The sequence below is a fragment of the Opisthorchis viverrini genome (assembly GCF_000715545.1).
Source record: "Opisthorchis viverrini unplaced genomic scaffold opera_v5_268, whole genome shotgun sequence".
Taxonomy (NCBI): domain Eukaryota; kingdom Metazoa; phylum Platyhelminthes; class Trematoda; order Opisthorchiida; family Opisthorchiidae; genus Opisthorchis; species Opisthorchis viverrini.
Window position 1 is genome coordinate 496,412 of NW_008751926.1, and position 19,479 is coordinate 515,890.

General features: G+C 43.2%; 1 protein-coding gene across 1 annotated transcript; it reads right to left on the reverse strand.

Annotated features, from left to right (window-relative positions):
• Positions 1-3,948: 3,948 nt before the first annotated feature.
• On the reverse strand, positions 3,949-5,421 carry T265_09328 (hypothetical protein; the record flags this gene model as incomplete). Its single annotated transcript, XM_009175361.1, has 1 exon — positions 3,949-5,421. One exon carries the CDS (start codon positions 5,419-5,421, stop codon positions 3,949-3,951), a length of 1,473 nt encoding a protein of 490 aa, XP_009173625.1.
• Positions 5,422-19,479: the final 14,058 nt, after the last annotated feature.

Below are 19,479 nucleotides of genomic sequence, written 5' to 3' on the forward strand. Positions count from 1 at the left end.
GACTGGAGACCGGATACAAAAATGAGGCACTTAAACTGATTCTCCGTCATTGAGCTGAGCTTGAAGCGCTCGCATTCTCGATTGACAACACCGGCAAACGTGATGAAATCATCATAATCTTTCTTGGCCAACTTAAGGCATTGGTAGCGGATATTGAACAGTGATGTTTGATCGCCGAATATCTGGGACAGTGTTTTGACCATTTCATCAAAGCTGAGGTCGCGGGGCAGCTTGTGGAGAATGAAATTTGTGAACCGTTCATGCTCCGATGTGCCGAGTTTTCGCAGCAATAGTCTGACTTTCCATCCATCATCAAATTTGGAAAAATCAGTCTTAAACATGTCTTCCTACCGCTTGAACCAGGAGTCAAAAGTGTGACCAGAAAGAGCGTCAAATGTGAACTCCGTAATTGAGGCCGCGGCTGCATCAGTTGAGTAAACAGAAGACTCACCAGTACTGACTGCTGCTGTTTGGATATGCAGTTTCTGAGTCAGTGATTCAATGAGCTTCAGTTGCGATTCTTCAGACTGCTTTTGTTGCTGCCGCGATAGTTCTCGGAGCTGATCAAATCCGATTGACATCGTGGGTTCCCGTTCGCCAATTGTAGTAACGGTGTTTTCCTCAGCTTAGTTCTCGGTCTGAGCCTCCCAATCTAGCGTTCACGTCAAAACAACCACCAAAGGTGCACGAGGTCTATTAACGCCCAAAACGAAATCAAGAACAGTTGTACAGCGCTTCGTATACATAGTGTAAGCGGTTATAACTTTCTGGAATTTCTGACGCGTTCTGGATGCGCTATTGGCAACCGGCACTTGGCCAATACTGGGTCATGATTGGCTGTTGGGTCCAGATTGTTGACCAATCAGATCTCGTCTTGATGCCGGACCGGCAAGCGTCCCGAATTCGAGCGGGCCAGGCTTCTCGGCCGTAGCAGCGCCTAAAGACATGCGGTATAGTGGGATCCGCATGGATTCCTGCCTAACACTTGTCTTGAAACTCGAAGCACCGTAACTATGGTTTCTAGGGAGACATATCATGGCTGACTTGGTTTTCTCTTCACTTATAGGTATACTACGGTTCCGCAGTGGCACTCCTTCGGTGCAAAGCTGAGCCTCAATAAGTGCTAAACTAAAGTTCCGTGCTTCCTCACTTTGGCCTGGACATAAGAACCAGTGTACCAGAAGAGTCTGAGGACCGTCCAAGCGAGGGTGATGTGAATTTAAATTTATTAAGTAATGCAAAGTGTGAAGCGTCTACCAAAGTGACGGTTTCTTCATTATCATATCATTCCTTTTCATCCGTATGTAGGTTGACCTCAGTCAGCCGAACCGCTCACGCCTTAGACATTAGAAGAGCACTCCTGCAGTGTGACCCGGATGCGATAGGAGTGGGGATAGGGGTGGGCGTACTCATCCACATGGCTAGTACACTTCTGGGATCGGTAAAATCTGTGAAAATTCGGCGGTTTGGTAACGAACATAAACGACACAGTGGTGAACTATGCTGGGAAAGAGGTAGTTACAGAATGAAAAATTCGATGTCTAAACAAATACCACTGGTTCCAAATAGATGCAAAAATATATAGATAACTCCTTTATCAAGAAAGGTCACTTCCTAAGAGAACCCAGATGAAATATCTGTCTCAGGGTTCCATAAAACTTCACATCATCAGAGTACCCGAGATAATTTATCGTTCCATTCTCCCAGCAGCGATTTCTTTCCAAGTCAGGCGAATGATCTACAGGAAAGCACGTTTAACAAATATCCTAATCATCGGATGTCACCTTCGTGCGCTGTAAGTTTGAGACGTAGAGAAACACACACGTGATTTTTAAACATGGGCGGCATTAGTTCAATCATCAATTCAGCTTCCTGTCGTTATTAGTCGAGCTACTGCCTAGCGTCGGATTCTGGAGGATAACATCCAGCTTAGGGTTTTTCTTCCTACTGCCACCTGAAGATTAACAATTGTGTTGTGATTGCTAATAGCAGAATAGTCTCACACTATTCAGTGAGTGCACCAGATAAGGTCTCATTCGCCAGCGGGTATGGCGTCATCATCGATAACAGCACAACAGCGCCAAAGAATGCTGTTTAAGTGCAACACAACAATGAGAACACAATGACCCTTTTGAAGAGGAAGGGTGAGCAGCAGTGGTCCTTCGAGAAGATAAGTCAAAATGACTGGTTGGTTGCGTTGTGAACACTTGAACTTCAAGTAAGCAACTCTATTGCCTAATTCTATCTGGTTAATTTGACCATAGGGAGTACAGCTGCTAAAATAAACACATTTGGGCGGATGGGAACACCACGAGCGTTCTTTACGAACATTATGCAGCACAAGCCTAGTAAAATGTGGCAGGCAAACTTCAGCTGGGCAGTCCAGTACTAAAGTGACGGTATATTTACTGCTAGAAGCGGTTTTTTCAACGCCGCATAGAATTCTGTATTCCGTACAAGGATGAAATCTTCTGGACCCCATCTGGGAAACACCGAGGATTCGACAACACTCCGTTCGGTTCTGGTCAGCTTTAATTTCATGTTATGTTCCCGCCAAAGTTAATGAGCGAGTATATTTGTAATGTACTGCTCATAAGGTTGCTGAAAATCCATCGACAGCCCACGACCGGTTTCGCCCTTCTTGGGGCTCACCTGGAACCCAGCTGGATCTCTCGTTTATGATGTTAATGAGCGAGAGTTATGAGTAAAAAAACTGTCTATTGACATGCTTGAAAGTATCAGAAATACATAATCTGATTGCTTTCTTTACTACTCCCTCGGTCTCCATTCCTTATCGAATAACGGACCATATGCTGTTTCAGCACGCAAATACTGCGGTCTTCTGACCACTGGTGTAAAACTATATACTACTCATTAGGCAAGTAGTCTATTGTTCAGTGTGCAGGCTCCGCCCCCGTATGTGACGAAAGGCGAAGATTATTATGGAAATTTTGGTCATAGCCACACCACTCTCGTTTGAACGGCCGTGTTCCTGTTTTGGCGTAATTTTTCCGGTGAGTTCACACCAAAGGGAAGCACTGGACTCGAGTTTCGCCTCTCTTATAGCTCATCAGCCGACCGACGCACGTTGGACGCATCTGAATTATCACGTCTGAATAGGCGAACGTGTTCACACTTGAGCGATGTGATTGGTGTGCCTGAAATGGAAATTATGGAACTGCTTTGCAGTGCCCGTTTACGGTTGTTCAAAATTCGAAGAACTTCCATGACAGTTTATGACGCTTGGGACGCTTGGGAATGTTCAGTCTTAAAAAAACTATGTGCATTGTCCGTGTCGAATAGCTTGTAACCGATCGGTCCGTATTTGCTAGCGTACAACCGCAGCGTGAATCTTTCTTCTCTTTACTAATATGCAAGGAAGCACCAGTGATCGAAATTTCCTATAGAGCACACGTAGGTAAACCACCAGGCGGAGGCACATTTAATCACATTTCTTCTGCGATTGGACGGTTAGAGTCTGTTCGGAATACAAATCCTGGAGAAGGGAACATATGTTGTGTCGCGAACTCTTCGGAAGCAAGACTGGAGTATGCGCTTAAGCGTTACTTTCGGTCGGTTATCTCTGGCTAATCTTACGGTTGTTGGTTCAACAACTAACATTCTGGCAGGCGTATAAATTTCTTTAAATTGAAACGCAGCTTATCTAGATGTTCTACTGGTTTATGCAAGTTTAAGAATAATGTTTCCAAAGCGATTCCCATTTTTGAAACATTATTCTGTCGTGCCACTTCAGATTTTACTCCCACTACTGTACCAGATAGAAGCTCAGCTTTTCATCGAACCTGGTGCCAAAATACCCTGGGAAAATCATTAAGGTTAACAAGTAAGGAACACATATAATATGTTATAAACATGGAAAACAAAGTGTACATTTACAGCCAAGTATAACAAATAAGTACATGAATAAATAAGTAGGAAAAACATTGTTCATAATACACTAGAAAACCAGTTCACAAATTGTGCAACATTGGTGTATACTCCTGGGGCACGGGGACGTGCACAATCACTACCCCAGGACACAATTCCAGCTTGCAGGGTCTGTCCACCGACGTGGCACAGAAGTGGTCCTCCACTGTCTCCCTGACAAGCATCTATTCCCCCTTGTTGGTATCCAGCACAGAAACTGGCTGGTGTCAGTGTGCTATACCACGAACGACAGAGGTTGTAATCTATCACGGGAAGAGTGGCTTGTCGCAGAACCGAGTTTGAACCGGTATTCCGAGTATCACCCCATCCGGCCACCATGCATTGCGTGTTGGCAACCAAAGACCGCGCCAACTGAGCATTACGAACAACCGGAGCAATCCGTACACCTCCAGTGACTTTTGCCGGCGTTGCCAGTTGAAGTAAGGCAATATCATTGACAATGCGTTTTGGATCGTACTGTGGATATATATGAACTCTGGCAACCCGAATACGTTGAACCTCTGGTCCACCTGCATCCTTATAATAACGACCAACATCAACTAACCACTGGTTAGGATTCGGCATCGGCTGAACACAGTGCGCAGCTGTCAGTACCCATCGAGGGCTGATTAGACTTCCCCCGCAAACGTGTCCACCGTTCGCAGCCATCCGGAGAGAAATGATGAAAGGCCAAGCACCTTTGCTCGCAGGCTGACCATTGACAACGCGTCCCCAATCCTCCGATTCGTCATCACCACTAGCTGACCGTTTGGACAAAGTGTGTTGCGGTCTTCTAGGGACTCTTTTGCCAGAAAGACAGCCAAGTTCATCTGTTCCACTGGGACAGTCATCGAACCCATCACACCGCCACTGTTTCATAACACATACGGAGGCGTTCTGTGTGGAAGATGATGGACAGCGCCACTCGAAAGATGGGTCGCATCCAGTTTCATCGGGATGGCGTTCACCTGATATTTTCTCAACATCCTCACTGGGTATTTGTGAATAGCGGAGTTTGAAGCCTTTGTGAGCGTTTGAACTTTTTGCACTGAAAATCAACAACAGACGATTGGCCTTAGTCGCTATACGAACCGGTGTTGTTCCGCAAAATTTCCCCGTTTCTTTGGTGAACTGTTCTTCCAAAGTTGCATTCGGACTGTCTGCCGATCTCTGCTGGTTCTCTTCATACGCGGCCAAATGATCTTCTTCGCATGTAGGAGAGATGTCAAACTCAACCGATTGAACCAACATGCCGTGGTCCGGTGGAAGATGTATCAGCCAAAAGCATTTCATCGCTTGGTAGCTGGAACCATTCATGTAGGACTTGTGAGAGTAGATATTCCCACTCGGCTTGAAAGACAATGCACCGTCACCGCATTCAGGATTCGTCTCTGCTGTCTCTGTCGTCCCTCCGACTTGCCAGTTCAACGAGATAATGAAGGATGCCAAGACTAGGCCCCATCTGGTTAACATCTTCACCCTCTTTACGTACATGATGAGCTTACAAGTGGAAGATATCTGGTGAACACTTCAAATTTATACACAACGTGTCACACCCAGCCTTCTTCATAGGTGTGGTGTGATACAGTACGGTCAAAAACTGCTCCCACCCACTTGACCGTCGTGTTATCTCTTATTGAAGATTATGGTAATCCCAAAGCGGAATTAGTCACCTCCGTTCTCGTTTATTCTCTTCATTGAAAAAGCTCCCGGGAAATGTGTCAAGTTACAAAGCCCCACACTATACTTCAAGTGTTAACTTTAATCCGGACACTTGAATGACCGTCATGTGCCGCACCAACTCCCATAATTGGACCATCAGGTGAATTTGATTAGGTTAATCCGTTAGTTGTTAGGCCTGGGCGTACATTAGCTGCACACACCTCAACATCTATCATGGAACCATGTAATAGCTGTTTTTCCTATTTCAGTCAAAATATTTTTAATATCGCAAGATCTTTCGTAATGAAAATAAATCGAAACAGAAGACAGAGAATGGACTGATAGATAGATAGATAGATAGATAGTAGATAGATAGATAGATAGATAGATAGATAGATAGATAGATAGATAGATAGATAGATAGATAGATAGATAGATAGATAGAATAGATAATAGATAGATAGATAGATAGATAGATAGATAGATAGATAGATAGATAGATAGATAGATAGATAGATAGATAGATAGATAGATAGATAGATAGATAGATAGATAGATAGATAGATAGATAGATAGATAGATAGATAGATAGATAGATAGATAGATAGATAGATAGATAGATAGATAGATAGATAGATAGATAGATAGATAGATAGATAGATAGATAGATAGATAGATAGATAGATAGATAGATAGATAGATAGATAGATAGATAGATAGATAGATAGATAGATAGATAGATAGATAGATAGATAGATAGATAGATAGATAGATAGATAGATAGATAGATAGATAGATAGATAGATAGATAGATAGATAGATAGATAGATAGATAGATATGTAGGTAGGTAGGTAGTTAGATAGATAGATTTCCATGTGATGTCCATCTCTTGCACACGTTCATTGTCTCACTCATTAACGTTACTCATCATTTACTGATGTCATGTCGTGTTTTCTCCTGTTTGCAGGCAATCCCTGATGGTACAAGATTTCAAGCCGGCTGCTGTACTTCTAACGCTAAAAAATCCCAACAGACAGTTCAGAACAACTTCCGCACTACAGCAACCGCAACTGTCAAACCAAACATTAAGGAACTCTGGAGAATCGTCCTTGACTGTTGTTCTGAAAAAAACAGTCATTTCATCCTTTTCGGGAATGGATTATTACGCCCCTTGCTGGAGAGCTTTGGGGTCCCACAGTTTATCCAGATAGCCATTAATGCTGGAGCAGAACCCGAAAAGTGCCAAGCCAAAGGGTTGCGATTTCGGTTGTCGCGTTATATTAATCGTATATTCAGGTCCAAACAAGCCTCGACGTAGTGAAACTTATGAGAAACTTACGGCACGATTGATAACAGGCCAGAGCACTTTAGTTGCAACTTGGTATACTTGCACTTTCCCATCTTCCGTAAAAAGGCAGCCTACGAAACTCTTCCAAAGAGGTTCTAGTTCGCTGACATACCTTCTTGCGATAGATTCTTCGAACTTACGAACACGATGCCCCTGCTACCCAAAAATGACTTTGAGCACTTTGGCACCACTGCCGAGCAATTTTCTAGAACAATAGTAATAATTCATATCTGCCTACAGGCTTGTATTCAATCCAACCTTTTCCTCCAACAATCCCCAATAGGCTTATCCCATCCAAACCGTTCACAACAGTCTCTTGGTTACTGTTGTGACTTTTTTGCTTCACTTAGTCGCTCATCGAACACACCAACCCACAGCAGTAAAACTGCTTCCTTTGATGAAACTTTCATTTGACGGTTTGTGCCAAATCCTTGAGCTCTGATACTGTTGTGGACCACAGTCCCTTAATGTCTTCTTATTACCGTGAACCCCGGTCTGGATAGCCGCTTGATCGTCTGGTGCGCTTGGCCAATCCAGAAAAAGTTAATGAACGTGCGAGCCAGTTGCTCTATTGATCACTGTCGCGTACAAGCGGTCACAAGTGAGACTATGAATACAAATCATCTGTCAAGGGTGAGTGAAAAACAACCAATGGAAAACGGTTATTCCATTGACAGTTATGTAGTCCCGTTGCGTTCAGAGCTGGTTTTCCTAATAGATACAATCCCCGGTTGACCAACCACCAGTAAGTTAGCGACTGGGCGAATCAAGCTACATAGAGACTCGCACATCTAAATGATGCATAGTAAATCAGGGGTTATATGTTGTCGTAGCTTCTCTAAACGGTGAAGGTAGATTCTCAGCGCTTTGCAGAGGCACATTCGTATCCCAACGAAGCATAAAAGTACTCATACTACTCACCAATCTAGGTGGGAGACAGTAGGGGGTGAATGTGTGGAGCTTATGGTGTTCAAATGAGAAGCTTTCAATGGTTCACTTATTTCTAGACAACAATTGTGATATAGCATCCATCAAATTTCGGCAGTTTACCAAAGAAGTAAATCAACTACTATCCGAAATACTCATTAATCTTATAAGTAATACGGGTATACAACATGGTCGCATTAGCCTTGGGACAGTGAGCCCAGTTGTACTCAACCGTCTACCTAGCCAGTAGACGGTAGAGAAATCGTGCAATATCAGATGGTTTTCAAAACTTTCCATCAATTCTATCGATGAATTGAATAGGCGAAAACTCACAGACAAAATCTGGTTTATATTTTTTCGAAGAAAAATAAGGATGGATTCTAAATTTGTAATGTAGTACTCATAAGGTTGCTGCGTGGAACACAAGTTTCAACTTGAGACCATCGCTTTCAATAACGTGCTATCACGCATGGCATCAAGCGAAGTTGTGAATGCATGGCTCTGGCCGGTCTAAAGGATTTAAGGAGGAGTAGGTAATAAGCACGTGCCGTTGTTGTCCATTCAGCTTCTCTCATATGAAGGCTGGAGAGTCAATGAAGATGCTGCGTTCTTCGGCAAATATTTCATTTTAGACCGATTAATATTGATCTGTATAGCATCTTAGGTCTTCAGCTTTTTACTGGTGTCTACTGAGAAACCTGTGCGTCTGTTCTCTTATGGATATACCATCAGGTGTGATTATTCATCCACTTGACAGTTCCCATCAGTTTGGAAATAAACGTGCGCATACACAATTCTGTGTACAGTTTACTTGTCCCCTAGTGAAATTCTAGTTGAAAAAAATTCAATTAGGGGTTCGGGAAGCGTAGTCAAAGATAACAGGGACTCATGAATCCATGTTTGGTTCCCGAGCTGTCCCCGCATTAGTGCTCTTGGTCACCGCCCGCTACGTCCAGTCTAGGGCTATCCCTTTTTATCTACTCTTTGTTAGTGAGTAGTATGAAAAATCTCGTTATACTTGCGCCTCGCGCTGTCCACTGTGCAATGCTGGGAGATTGGGAAAACAAAGTGCAAATTTTTTTCAAAACCACGCAGTGAATAAATCACCATTTCCGCGTTACAGCTGCAGCTGTGCATAATTTCGAAATATCACACAGAAGTTCAGTTTAACTGTTGGGCTTAAGCAAAACAGAATAGCACTAGATGCGGATCAGATAACTTCTAATTCTGATAAAGAGAAGTAGCAACTTGCAATTCTGTAATTATGAACCCCGGAGAGATTAAAAAAATAAAAGTCTGTTACACTGGTCTATCCTCGAAAAATAACAGGAAAACGGAAATAAATGGAATCGGTTGCCGTGTACTCAAGGGATCGTACATTATCTTAGAGTAGGCGGACTGTCTATGGGAGTGAAGTCTTTTTGAGGGAGACTTTGGCTCATGAGCATTTTATGCAGCTTACTGAATTTCCATCAATTTTACATTCTATTTGAACTTGTAAGCGGGTGACGAAGCAAACTGATTTTCAAACTGATTTCGTCTCTAATCGTCGCATTATTTTCTAAAAACATGACAAAACATCTTATTGATGTCAGAGAATAGGGGTGATTGCAAAACAGATTTTGTCCTGTAAGCGAAGGAATACAGTCCTTTCATCCTTACGATGAATCTCCAACATCGCACATCTCACGAAAGTCCTGGAACTTCACATCTGTAGTCTCCAGGGAGAGCTTAACCGTCCGGCTACGAGCGGCTGATTAGCAGTCTGATTACCATGACATCCTGTCCAAGCGCGGATCAGCGGCTCATGACCGAAGACCTATTGCTCAAAATGGTATCCTGGCTGACCCTTCCGAAAACGGTGAACTATGGTTGGGCCTACGATCTAGGATATTACGGTTGCAGCTTTATGGTCTTATTGTTGGCTTTGTGATCTTAACTTAAATTTCATCCAGCTCCTTCTAGTGGAAAATGAACCCATGACAACCATGGTATGAACACGAAAAGAGCGCCGACATCTGTCCCTTTTATATGAGTGGTCAGTTTCTGATGGCCGTGTTATGGGAACTTTAGATTAGAGTGATGCTACAGAATTTGTAAATGTGTCGTCAGTAAAGACTGATAGAATGGATACAACAAAGTTGCACTGGCACGCCAAAAGCCAGTCTTTCAGTACGTGTAACCTCTATGGTTTGGGAATCCAAAACAGATGACTGAATATTAGCGAAATACACCCATTAGCAAACAAAATTGGTTTCACCTGGAACCCAGCTGAATCTCTAGTTTGTGATGTTTCCAGGCAACTGAATATGCTGCACCAGGCCGCCTCATGCTTCAGTCGCTACAATATTCGAGATATCGCGATACGTGTATATTCATAAGGTAGAACATAAGGTTGACGGAAACCCGGGGAGTGCGCCTACCTGATGAGCCCCGAGAGGGGCGAAACCGGTCGTAGGCTATCGAAGAATTTTCAGCAACCTTACGAGTAGTGCATTACGAATATATATGATTGAATAATTACATAATCAGTCCGGATAACTTTAGGAATTCACGAACAAGAAGAGGTGAACCTACGTGCCACAAATCCTCACCAGCAACCTTCGAGTAGTGCATTACGAATATATATGATTGAATAATTACATAATCAGTCCGGATAACTTTAGGAATTCACGAACAAGAAGAGGTGAACCTACGTGCCACAAATCCTCACATGCAGGAGCAAAATCCGACCGCCCCGTGACTTTTTCAAAATCCAAAGCACGATCTAAGGATAGCTTTGCCTCCAAGCGAGTGACCCTTGATATAAAGTGTTTTTAAAAATGTTTGCAGTATGACGGACGGGATACCCCCAACTGGGTACTTCCAGTTAGTATACAGTCTGTCCACTAAGGTAGACATGTTTTCACGCTGCGGTTGCTAAAATAATTGGGGATCTTAAATTTTGAATCTATTGGACTGATGCACGATTTTTCGAGGATTTCTCTATTAAGTAACCCACACACCATCCAATACATTTAAATCCTAGCACAGTAGCTTTTAGGGTATGTCTGAAGTACCCCTGATAATCAGTACTCATGACATTTTTCTCTATAGATCATGGGTTTTCTGTCTGTATCACATAAACAAGGGCTCCGTGGCTGCCGAAATCCTGAATAAAGTGCTCTAGCAATGGAACTCATGAGTTATCAGTACAAGTTTGAATTTAATCCAGACTACGAAGCTGAATCAACACCAAAGGTCATAGACTGGGCTGACTGAATCTTTCAGTTTCCGCTTATCGATCCACTGGAGATCATTCTGTGGGCAAATATCCTCCGGATCATGCGTTACCAACTGCTGAAAGTTAAATCACTGACGAAAAAGGATGAATGATTCATTTTTTGTTCTGTTTTGATCCCATCACACCCTATTCTAAGATAGCCAGTAAGACCAAATATATTTGCGTCTCTGATCCTTGCGTGGAGCAGTTTGTAACCAAAGAGTTGAAATTGTGTGCCTGCCAAAAGGCCATCATTGCAACAGAAGTGCAATTTCGTTTAGTTACAAGGTGGTGTACTATTTTAAAGGAAACACTTCGCCGTTTGCAGCGGCGGTCTTCTCTAACGTGGAACATCCTCGACTACCAAGAAACTTTGATTCTTTGAAAGGATTTTTCTCAAAACTAATTTCTGCTGTGATACTTACACTGACTAACGCTTGTGCAAGAGAATCGCCTCACTCCTGTCCACAGTATTGAACGGCGTGAGAAGTGAAGATTTGTATGATTTAGAAGAAAATGAATACAAAAACAGGTTTGCCTTTTCCGTTCAACTTTAAGTTTCAAAAATCTGGGCTCGATTGATCGGAGCCAGCTGGACTCGTTTTTTCAAACCTCATCGACTAAAAATCTGATGGATTTGCTTTCGCCTAGTGATACTTGTTTTGTATTAAGATTTGAAAGATTTAGAATCATACAAAATTTCGTTCCTGGACGTGCCATTTCGTTTGTGCTATGTGTACTTGGGTCTCTCGAATCAATGTTTACAAAGCCACCTTTTATTTTCTGACAGATCAACAAATGAAGAACAGTCGAGAACAAATGTACAGGCTGTTTCGTTCTCAGTGAGAACCGCCATCAGCCTGGGCCCACTGAAACGCCAGCCTTTAAGGACCAGAGTATTCTGTACTGATGTCGCTGCGTGTCCCTGTCTAGTAGCCAGACAGTGTAACTTGCTCCGTCAGCCGGAAAACAGACCCAGCAGTGGGCGATACCAGTGAAATATCAAAAACCATACTATGTTTACCTATAGGCTGTTAACAGAACGTACCTTGCAAGGTATATTAAAATTCGAAAACTCATGACTGACCAAATTATGTAAACAACCTTGATGGAGTTTACAGACTAGGTGTGACCGATTTTGAACATGTGACTTTCTCTGTAAGACCCTCCTAGATCGTGTGGTTCAATTAGCTGGAATGTGAGACAGATTGATGAACTACACATCACATTCAACAACAATTGTTTATCCGCAACAGTATGCGCTGATTTGAGTGATAATAATTTTGTGTATGAAAACTCCATCTTTGTCTTAATCCTGGAGTGCAATCTTGTATTCATTCTGTGCAGCAGGTAAACCCCAAAATGGCGTGGGAGTCTCACTGTCTTGTGAAACAGCCTTCTCGCCTCAGAACATTGGTCTCTATCGGCTTCTGTATGCCATGAATCCAACCTTTTCATCAAAGGTAGCGCACCCAACAAAGGAGACAAAAATGCCTTTTTCCTGCTTTATTTTTCCCAAAAAGAAATCATTTCATTTTCTTTGGAAATGCGTGCAGCTGACTCCATCTAATACACTGACTTGGTGAGGGGGTGGTAGTTATGCACTGCGTTATGTTTACCCGAAGGCATGTAGACGGACCCTAAGTTGGAGAACTCACGTTTATAGAGTAGTTTGAAAAGCTCCGTATAGGGACGTACTGTTCGGGGCTGTTTCAAAACCCAGTACGAGTGAAATCATAGTAAATAAACCAGTGGCAATCAATTATCTCGAGGTGCCGGTCTAAAATGAGCGTTTAGAGAAGCGAGGAGTCTCAACAATACAGAACAAGTGAGCCATTCAGAAGGATGTCGGTGTCTTAGGTGTACCCATGACCATGCGGAGTTGTGCAACATGCGCTTGCACATACCTTATTAATATCTGTCTTGTGTGCCACATGCGTTCTCACCGGCCCAAGTAAACAACTGGAAACTATATAAGTTTTCCTATTTGCTAGTCAGGACCCATACTACCATCCAAAGGACAATAGCGACATTTAAAGTATGAGAACGAAGAAGGTAGCGAACAATGCTCGTTTTCTGTGATTGTTCCTGTTGGCTAATACATCAAAAATTTATATGGTACCAGAAATCACGTGGAAACGGTTAAGATCGTGGCTACATACACTTTAGAGAAATAGAAATCAAAGGAAGGGGGGTAGATGGGGGGTCAATGGGTCACGGAATCAGATACGTGACGTCAATGTCAGACAGACTTATGGGTCCAGATGTTTCGTAGGCCAGTTCAGAGGTCGCACAAGTTTCTTTTGGATGCAAAGTTGCGCATTCAGCAGTCGGGTTCCAATCGCCTCTGCGATCGATAGTAGTCTGGATTGTAGCAGTCGTGATTAGTTCAGATGTCCTCGTTATATAATGGTGAAGGCTTGCTTCTTATCTATGACATGGTATGGTTTGTGGAATACCGTCAGATTGTGCATTACCATCCTGACGGTGCACTAATGGGCCGTACTCTGGAGTATTTATATGGTGATATACTGGGAGAGGCGCGGTAGTAGGCTGAAACTTAACGAAACTGAAGGATGGTGACAGAACCTGAATGCGAAACAGGTAACTGGTGCCGGTGCCTATTGTAATGACATCTCACTTGAGGCGCATGTTTCTGTCGTAAATACAAGCCGATGCTGACAACTTTTGGCAGTAGTTTTCAGACGCTAGTTTTATCACGCATCATACAACGGAATGGTTACGCGTTCCAATCTTGGGCCGCAAAAAATTAGAGTTCGCTAGCAGAGAAATTATTTTGTTTTTTAATAAAGCCTCTTTCGTTTGGAGTGTGCACACACTACTTATGATAGTAATGGTTCTAGACCGTCAGTCACCGGTTCGCGCTTTACGATGGTTCCAGCGTTCGTGAAGGAAGGTAAGACGTTGTCCATCTGCGAAGTTTACTTGATCGCTCTCCCGTAAGCCTGCTGTCCTGTCAAAAAAAATGTGCTGGTAATCGGGATATATGAATCATCATTTCAAGCCAGATTATTGTGAGCGTTCTTGTTCTGTCGTTTAGTGTGTGGCATACATCAAAATGGGACCATCGAATCCAACGATCTGAAGGCATGAATTGAGCCAGAATGCGTGGAGTTCTGGGTGATTGCCCTATTGAAGTGCCACTGGAAGCGTCTCACTTGACGGCAGTGCGCAGCCAACCACAAGGGTGAGGTGTCCAGTTATTTAGCTAAACAGTGAACATTAACAGGTTTGGTGGCTGGAACCAGCTTGTATGGAGGTGAACATGATGTGGCGAAAGACTAGCAGCTTGTACAAGCTGAAGAAATCGATCACACACACAAAAATTTCAAGCGGGGAAAAAAGCGATGGCTGTGAACAGGCTGTAGCCTAGGGAATGCAATCTGTAGAACGACTCAATTCCAAAGCACAGCTACTCAGGGTCTTTGCATGCCAAAACAGATTCTCCAGCGTTGCTCAGAGGATTGTAGAATCCGTTGGTCAGGTTCTAGAGTACCTTTCAAATTACCTGAATGGTCTGATGCCAAGCAGGAACAAGCCGGCCTTGTGGTACTATCAGCAAACAGGTCCGAAACGGTCGAGCAAATCATATGTTGGGCTTGATTTGGCTTGATCGCAGGGTTGTAATTTAAAAGTAGACATCGTCTGGCGTGACAGCTAGTACCCGACTACCCGCATGAATATTCGTGTCAAAAAGTGGAAACTGTGTAGACAGGCGAAATCGAATTCGTCCAACGAGAAATTATTGACTAAGATTACTAGTACTCAACATTGATTTGGTTGATTTTGACAATAAACGCGACAACCGCAACAAAATCTTTTCAGATTTATTAAAAGAAAGTTGTGTCATCGGGCCGCAGCACGTTAAATCAGGTAGAATAAGGGATGGCCGATAAACTGGCATGAAACGTTTATAAGATCAATAACTTGTGGTTATCCACATTCGTCCGGGGCTTTTTGAAGCCCAAATCACTTCAGTTTTGTTCTCATGAACATTGGTTTCGCTTGGGTTCTCAGATCTAGGCAGGCCCGTTCGTGACATTTGTCTTATACCTGTAAATAAGATCAAAGTCGCAGCTGCAGTCACACAAGTAGCTTCGGCGTCCAAAACTGACCATCTTCCTCCAGTTTATTCCTCAACCCTGATTGGATGAAAATCAGTTAAGCTAACTGCGTTCATTCAGCTGCTTTTCCACCGTCGGGCATTGGTGTCAGTTTACATCTTGACTGCATTAGGCCACTTTGCTGTCTTCATACTGCCGAGTCACGTGTCACACATGTTTGACCCAATGACGGCCGGATGTGATGCTGGAGGCGTTTGAGGTAACAGACCATTCACATGACTTCGCATAACCTTACACGCCATAATCATTGCAAAATGACCGATTTGGGCTCTAAATAACCCAGTCATTGTGTAGACATTTTCAGTGCCCTCGGCTCGGACTGCTATGCAAACTGGACGACTGATATCGCACCCGAAACTACCACAGAACACAAAGTACGGATGGTGGCCTGCCGGATGAACAAAATATTTGTTTTTGAACTAATCTTTCATGTGTGCCTGTCAGCATACGCATGTGCTATCTGCTATCCGAACGCGCCAGTTCATCCACGCCTTCATAACCGGATGATAGTGCCGTTGTACTTCACAGGGTCTCCTTTGCGAGCAACGAATCTTAGGAATTTTCCGTGACCTAGTGCGACTGAACAATTTACAGTTCATCGTTCCTACTTGCATATCGTTCAGTCGATGAAACTCGATGCCATTCTAACCTTCGCATGGCTGACAACCACGAATAAAACCAGGTTCAACTCGACTAAAATTGGTGTTTGATGACAGATCGTCTGAAAACCTTCACTGACAAAACTTCCGTGATTTGTGCAATTACGGATATGATCACTCTCTGATTCACAAGATTTGGGGGAATTTGTGCTTCGGAGAAAAATTGGGTGGAGTCCGTCCTATCAGTAATAAAACTTTGTTCACGAGATAAGCAGTCAACCGATGAAAACGGTCGAAAACACGGCGCAAGAAGATTGAGTGGGATATCAAAACCATGGGTACAAATCAGATATACTACTTTGCACTGAGATGTCTCGAGATGTAAGGCGCATGAAGAACCTAGAAGTGAAAAACGGCAGACAGATAAAGGAATCGAAGGGTGTTTGATTTGGATTGGCGACAGTGGCGCGCACGAACTGAGTTTTTGTAGCAATAGTCACTGCGCATCCTGCGGAAACGCAACCACCCACACACATTTTCGGAACACTGGTCATGCTTTAAATGAACACGCCAGCTTGTTGAATGTCAACTGAAATGGGCCACACAAGAGTGGGAATTCACATTAATTAAAGGGGTCTGTTCGACTATGGGACAGCGTGAAGAAAGTAGAAAAGCAAATGAACACCGGGTCAGCTTCTAGTAGACAAGCCCAGTGAAGCCCAGACAAGCCTAGTAGACAAGCCCTAACGATCCCCATAGGATGCGGTTAACCAACACCTATTTGACTGAGCTTGTCTGTTAACCGCGCTATCGAAAGTTCTCGAATATTGCTTGCAGGGAATAATTAGGGTACAGAGATATCTGGAACTTGTTGTTGGACTGGCTGCTCCATCGGGCTGCGTGCGATCATTGAGTTCACGAACAATTTCGATTCACATACTCCACACGGTTGTTCGCTTTCACGAGCAGAACAATTGAGAATACTCGAAGCCACTGCCTTTTTAACTGGCTTCTATCGGGCCAACTGATAATGTAAATAGTTAGGATGTAAGGAAATGTTGTGCGAAACCGTATACAAGGAAAACCTGCGCTCACTAACTTAGTTTTTTTTCAACATAGCCCTGGAAGGCTAACCATGTTCTCCGAATGTCGGCATAGCGAATGTCGGGTTGTTCGCTTTCACGAGCAGAACAATTGAGAATACTCGAAGCCACTGCCTTTTTAACTGGCTTCTATCGGGCCAACTGATAATGTAAATAGTTAGGATGTAAGGAAATGTTGTGCGAAACCGTATACAAGGAAAACCTGCGCTCACTAACTTAGTTTTTTTTTCAACAAGCCCTGGAAGGCTAACCATGTTCTCCGAATGTCGGCATAGCGAATGTCGAATCGATTGTTTTGCGATTACTCAACAAAGCTCAAGGCGAATTCATGATGATTAACCAGCTACAAACACTCTGGTCCAACAAACCGCATCATTGCTAAAAGTCGTCAAATAAGGTAACAGTTCTCACCAGTGACTAAATACACTTTCCGAAATGATAGTATGAAGCAATAACTGACAAACCTCTATTCGTAAACTAATTGGAAGCTTCATCTCCAAGTTGGAGTCTCGAACATGTTCGCCTGTAACGAACTACACTCAATTGCATACCAATTTGGTTGAAACGGAAGACTTACCCGGAACCCAGCAGGACCTATCGTTAGTAACATTTTTAAGCAACTAAATGTGTCAAACCAGGCCACCACATGTTTTAGTGGGTACGATATTCAAGTTATCGTGATACATGTATAGAGATAAAGTTGCTAAAAAATCTTAGCCCACTACTGGTTTCCCTCCTCTCGGGACTCATCAGGTAGGCCAGGTTTTCCGTCAACCTGATGTTCTACTTGAACCCGAATCGCACGAAATTAGACAAATTGTGGTAGTGTATTACATCTATACAATCTCCACTTGTACTTCTAAATATCGCCCTTCTTCTCACTGTTTGTATGGATTAACAAAGACTATAACCACACAACCATTACAGACACTACCCAATGGTGCAAGGCTGGTGAAAGATGACAGTGAAGTAGACGGGGCTGACGGCGAGAGCGAAGGTAAATGATGAGAAACAAATTTGGTCTGCTTGGTATAAAACCAACACGCCAGACATGAAATCTAACTGCAGTCACACTGACGGCATTCGTAAAACACCAGCTAAGATTTATCAACAGCAAGCACCAAAAAGGTCATCTCTCCGTTTGTCCATGACAGCTGTCAAATCAATATGTGGAACTAAGTTGCTGTCAGAATTTTGCCTACAGAGTACTCAATACGTAGTGTAAGTTGAGTGCTCTTGGAGTTGCAATCTGACTTTGTCGTAAATGCGAATCTTCGATTATGTGCATTGCGTCTGTGAAGCGCCCACTAACTGCGGTCAAACTGCATTAGTTCCCGAAATAAGAAAACACATCAAAGTAAGCGAATAATTAGGACAAGTAATCAATAAAGACCGGTCTTACCTTAGGATCCGTTTGATGTTTTGCGACATAAAAATTGCGGTTCAAATTGGGGACCGGAACTAATCACGGCGGTTGTAAATCAGAATCATGAAGAAAACTGTGACGGGAACAAACTAGCTGCCTTGAACTCTTGCTACCCAAGGTCCTATAACGTTTGGATTCAAACGCGTTTTCGAAAAGATGAATCCAGTCTTCCTGGCCTATTTTCTACTCCTGTCAGTTAAGTCAATCCAAGATGCCAAGGATCCTTCGAAAAGAGAAGAATTGATCCAGTGCAGGTAGCACCACACTAGACAAACTGGATCAAGAAAGCCCATTGGCCAACTGATTGCTTTATGGTTTCTATAAGCCTTTTTTCGTTGCTGTAGTAGGCAACATTCGAACACAACTTGTGGTCTGTCACAAGTGCGAGCCGAGAATTGTTTAGCCGTTCCGAGAAAATGCTAGACAACTTGTGCTCTTAGGATGGGTGGGTGGTCCAAGCCAAACTGAGGTCTTCAAAGAGCCATTAAATCTAACTTCACCTTCAGGGAAACAGATAGAAGGATCAGTCTCTTTTGGAAGACGATAAATGTACGAGGTGTGATACTTGCGTTGGAGGTGGAAAAACCAAAGTAATAAGAGGTCCTTTTTATCTGAGGGTAATACTTTATGTATTTTGTCTTGACTGAACAGAACCACTTTATTTGCATGATTGTCGAGAAAGTAAGCTCTTCGTATGTAGAAATGGACTACATTGTCGCGAACAAACAAACGCACTGACACTCCGCACACAGCAGTTTGACGATATTCTTGAACCATCCAGATGTAGATTGTATTCGCCTTCTAATTCTAACCTTCGATCAGTGGATACCTTCTTCAATCGGTCCAGCGTTTGGACGCAAACGTCAGTGGAGGACAATCGCATCAGCCTGAACAGATGAATCATACGTTTTTTCTACGCAGATAAAGTACATATTCAAGGACAGTGGACTACAGCCACATAGACAAGTCGCAATGGATAAGACATACATCGACGGTTTGAACTTTTTGGTTTGTTCGACGACGCAGGCAGTTCCCGTACTTAGGGTTCACTCAGTTTTAGCAGTGCCTTCATTATGGGA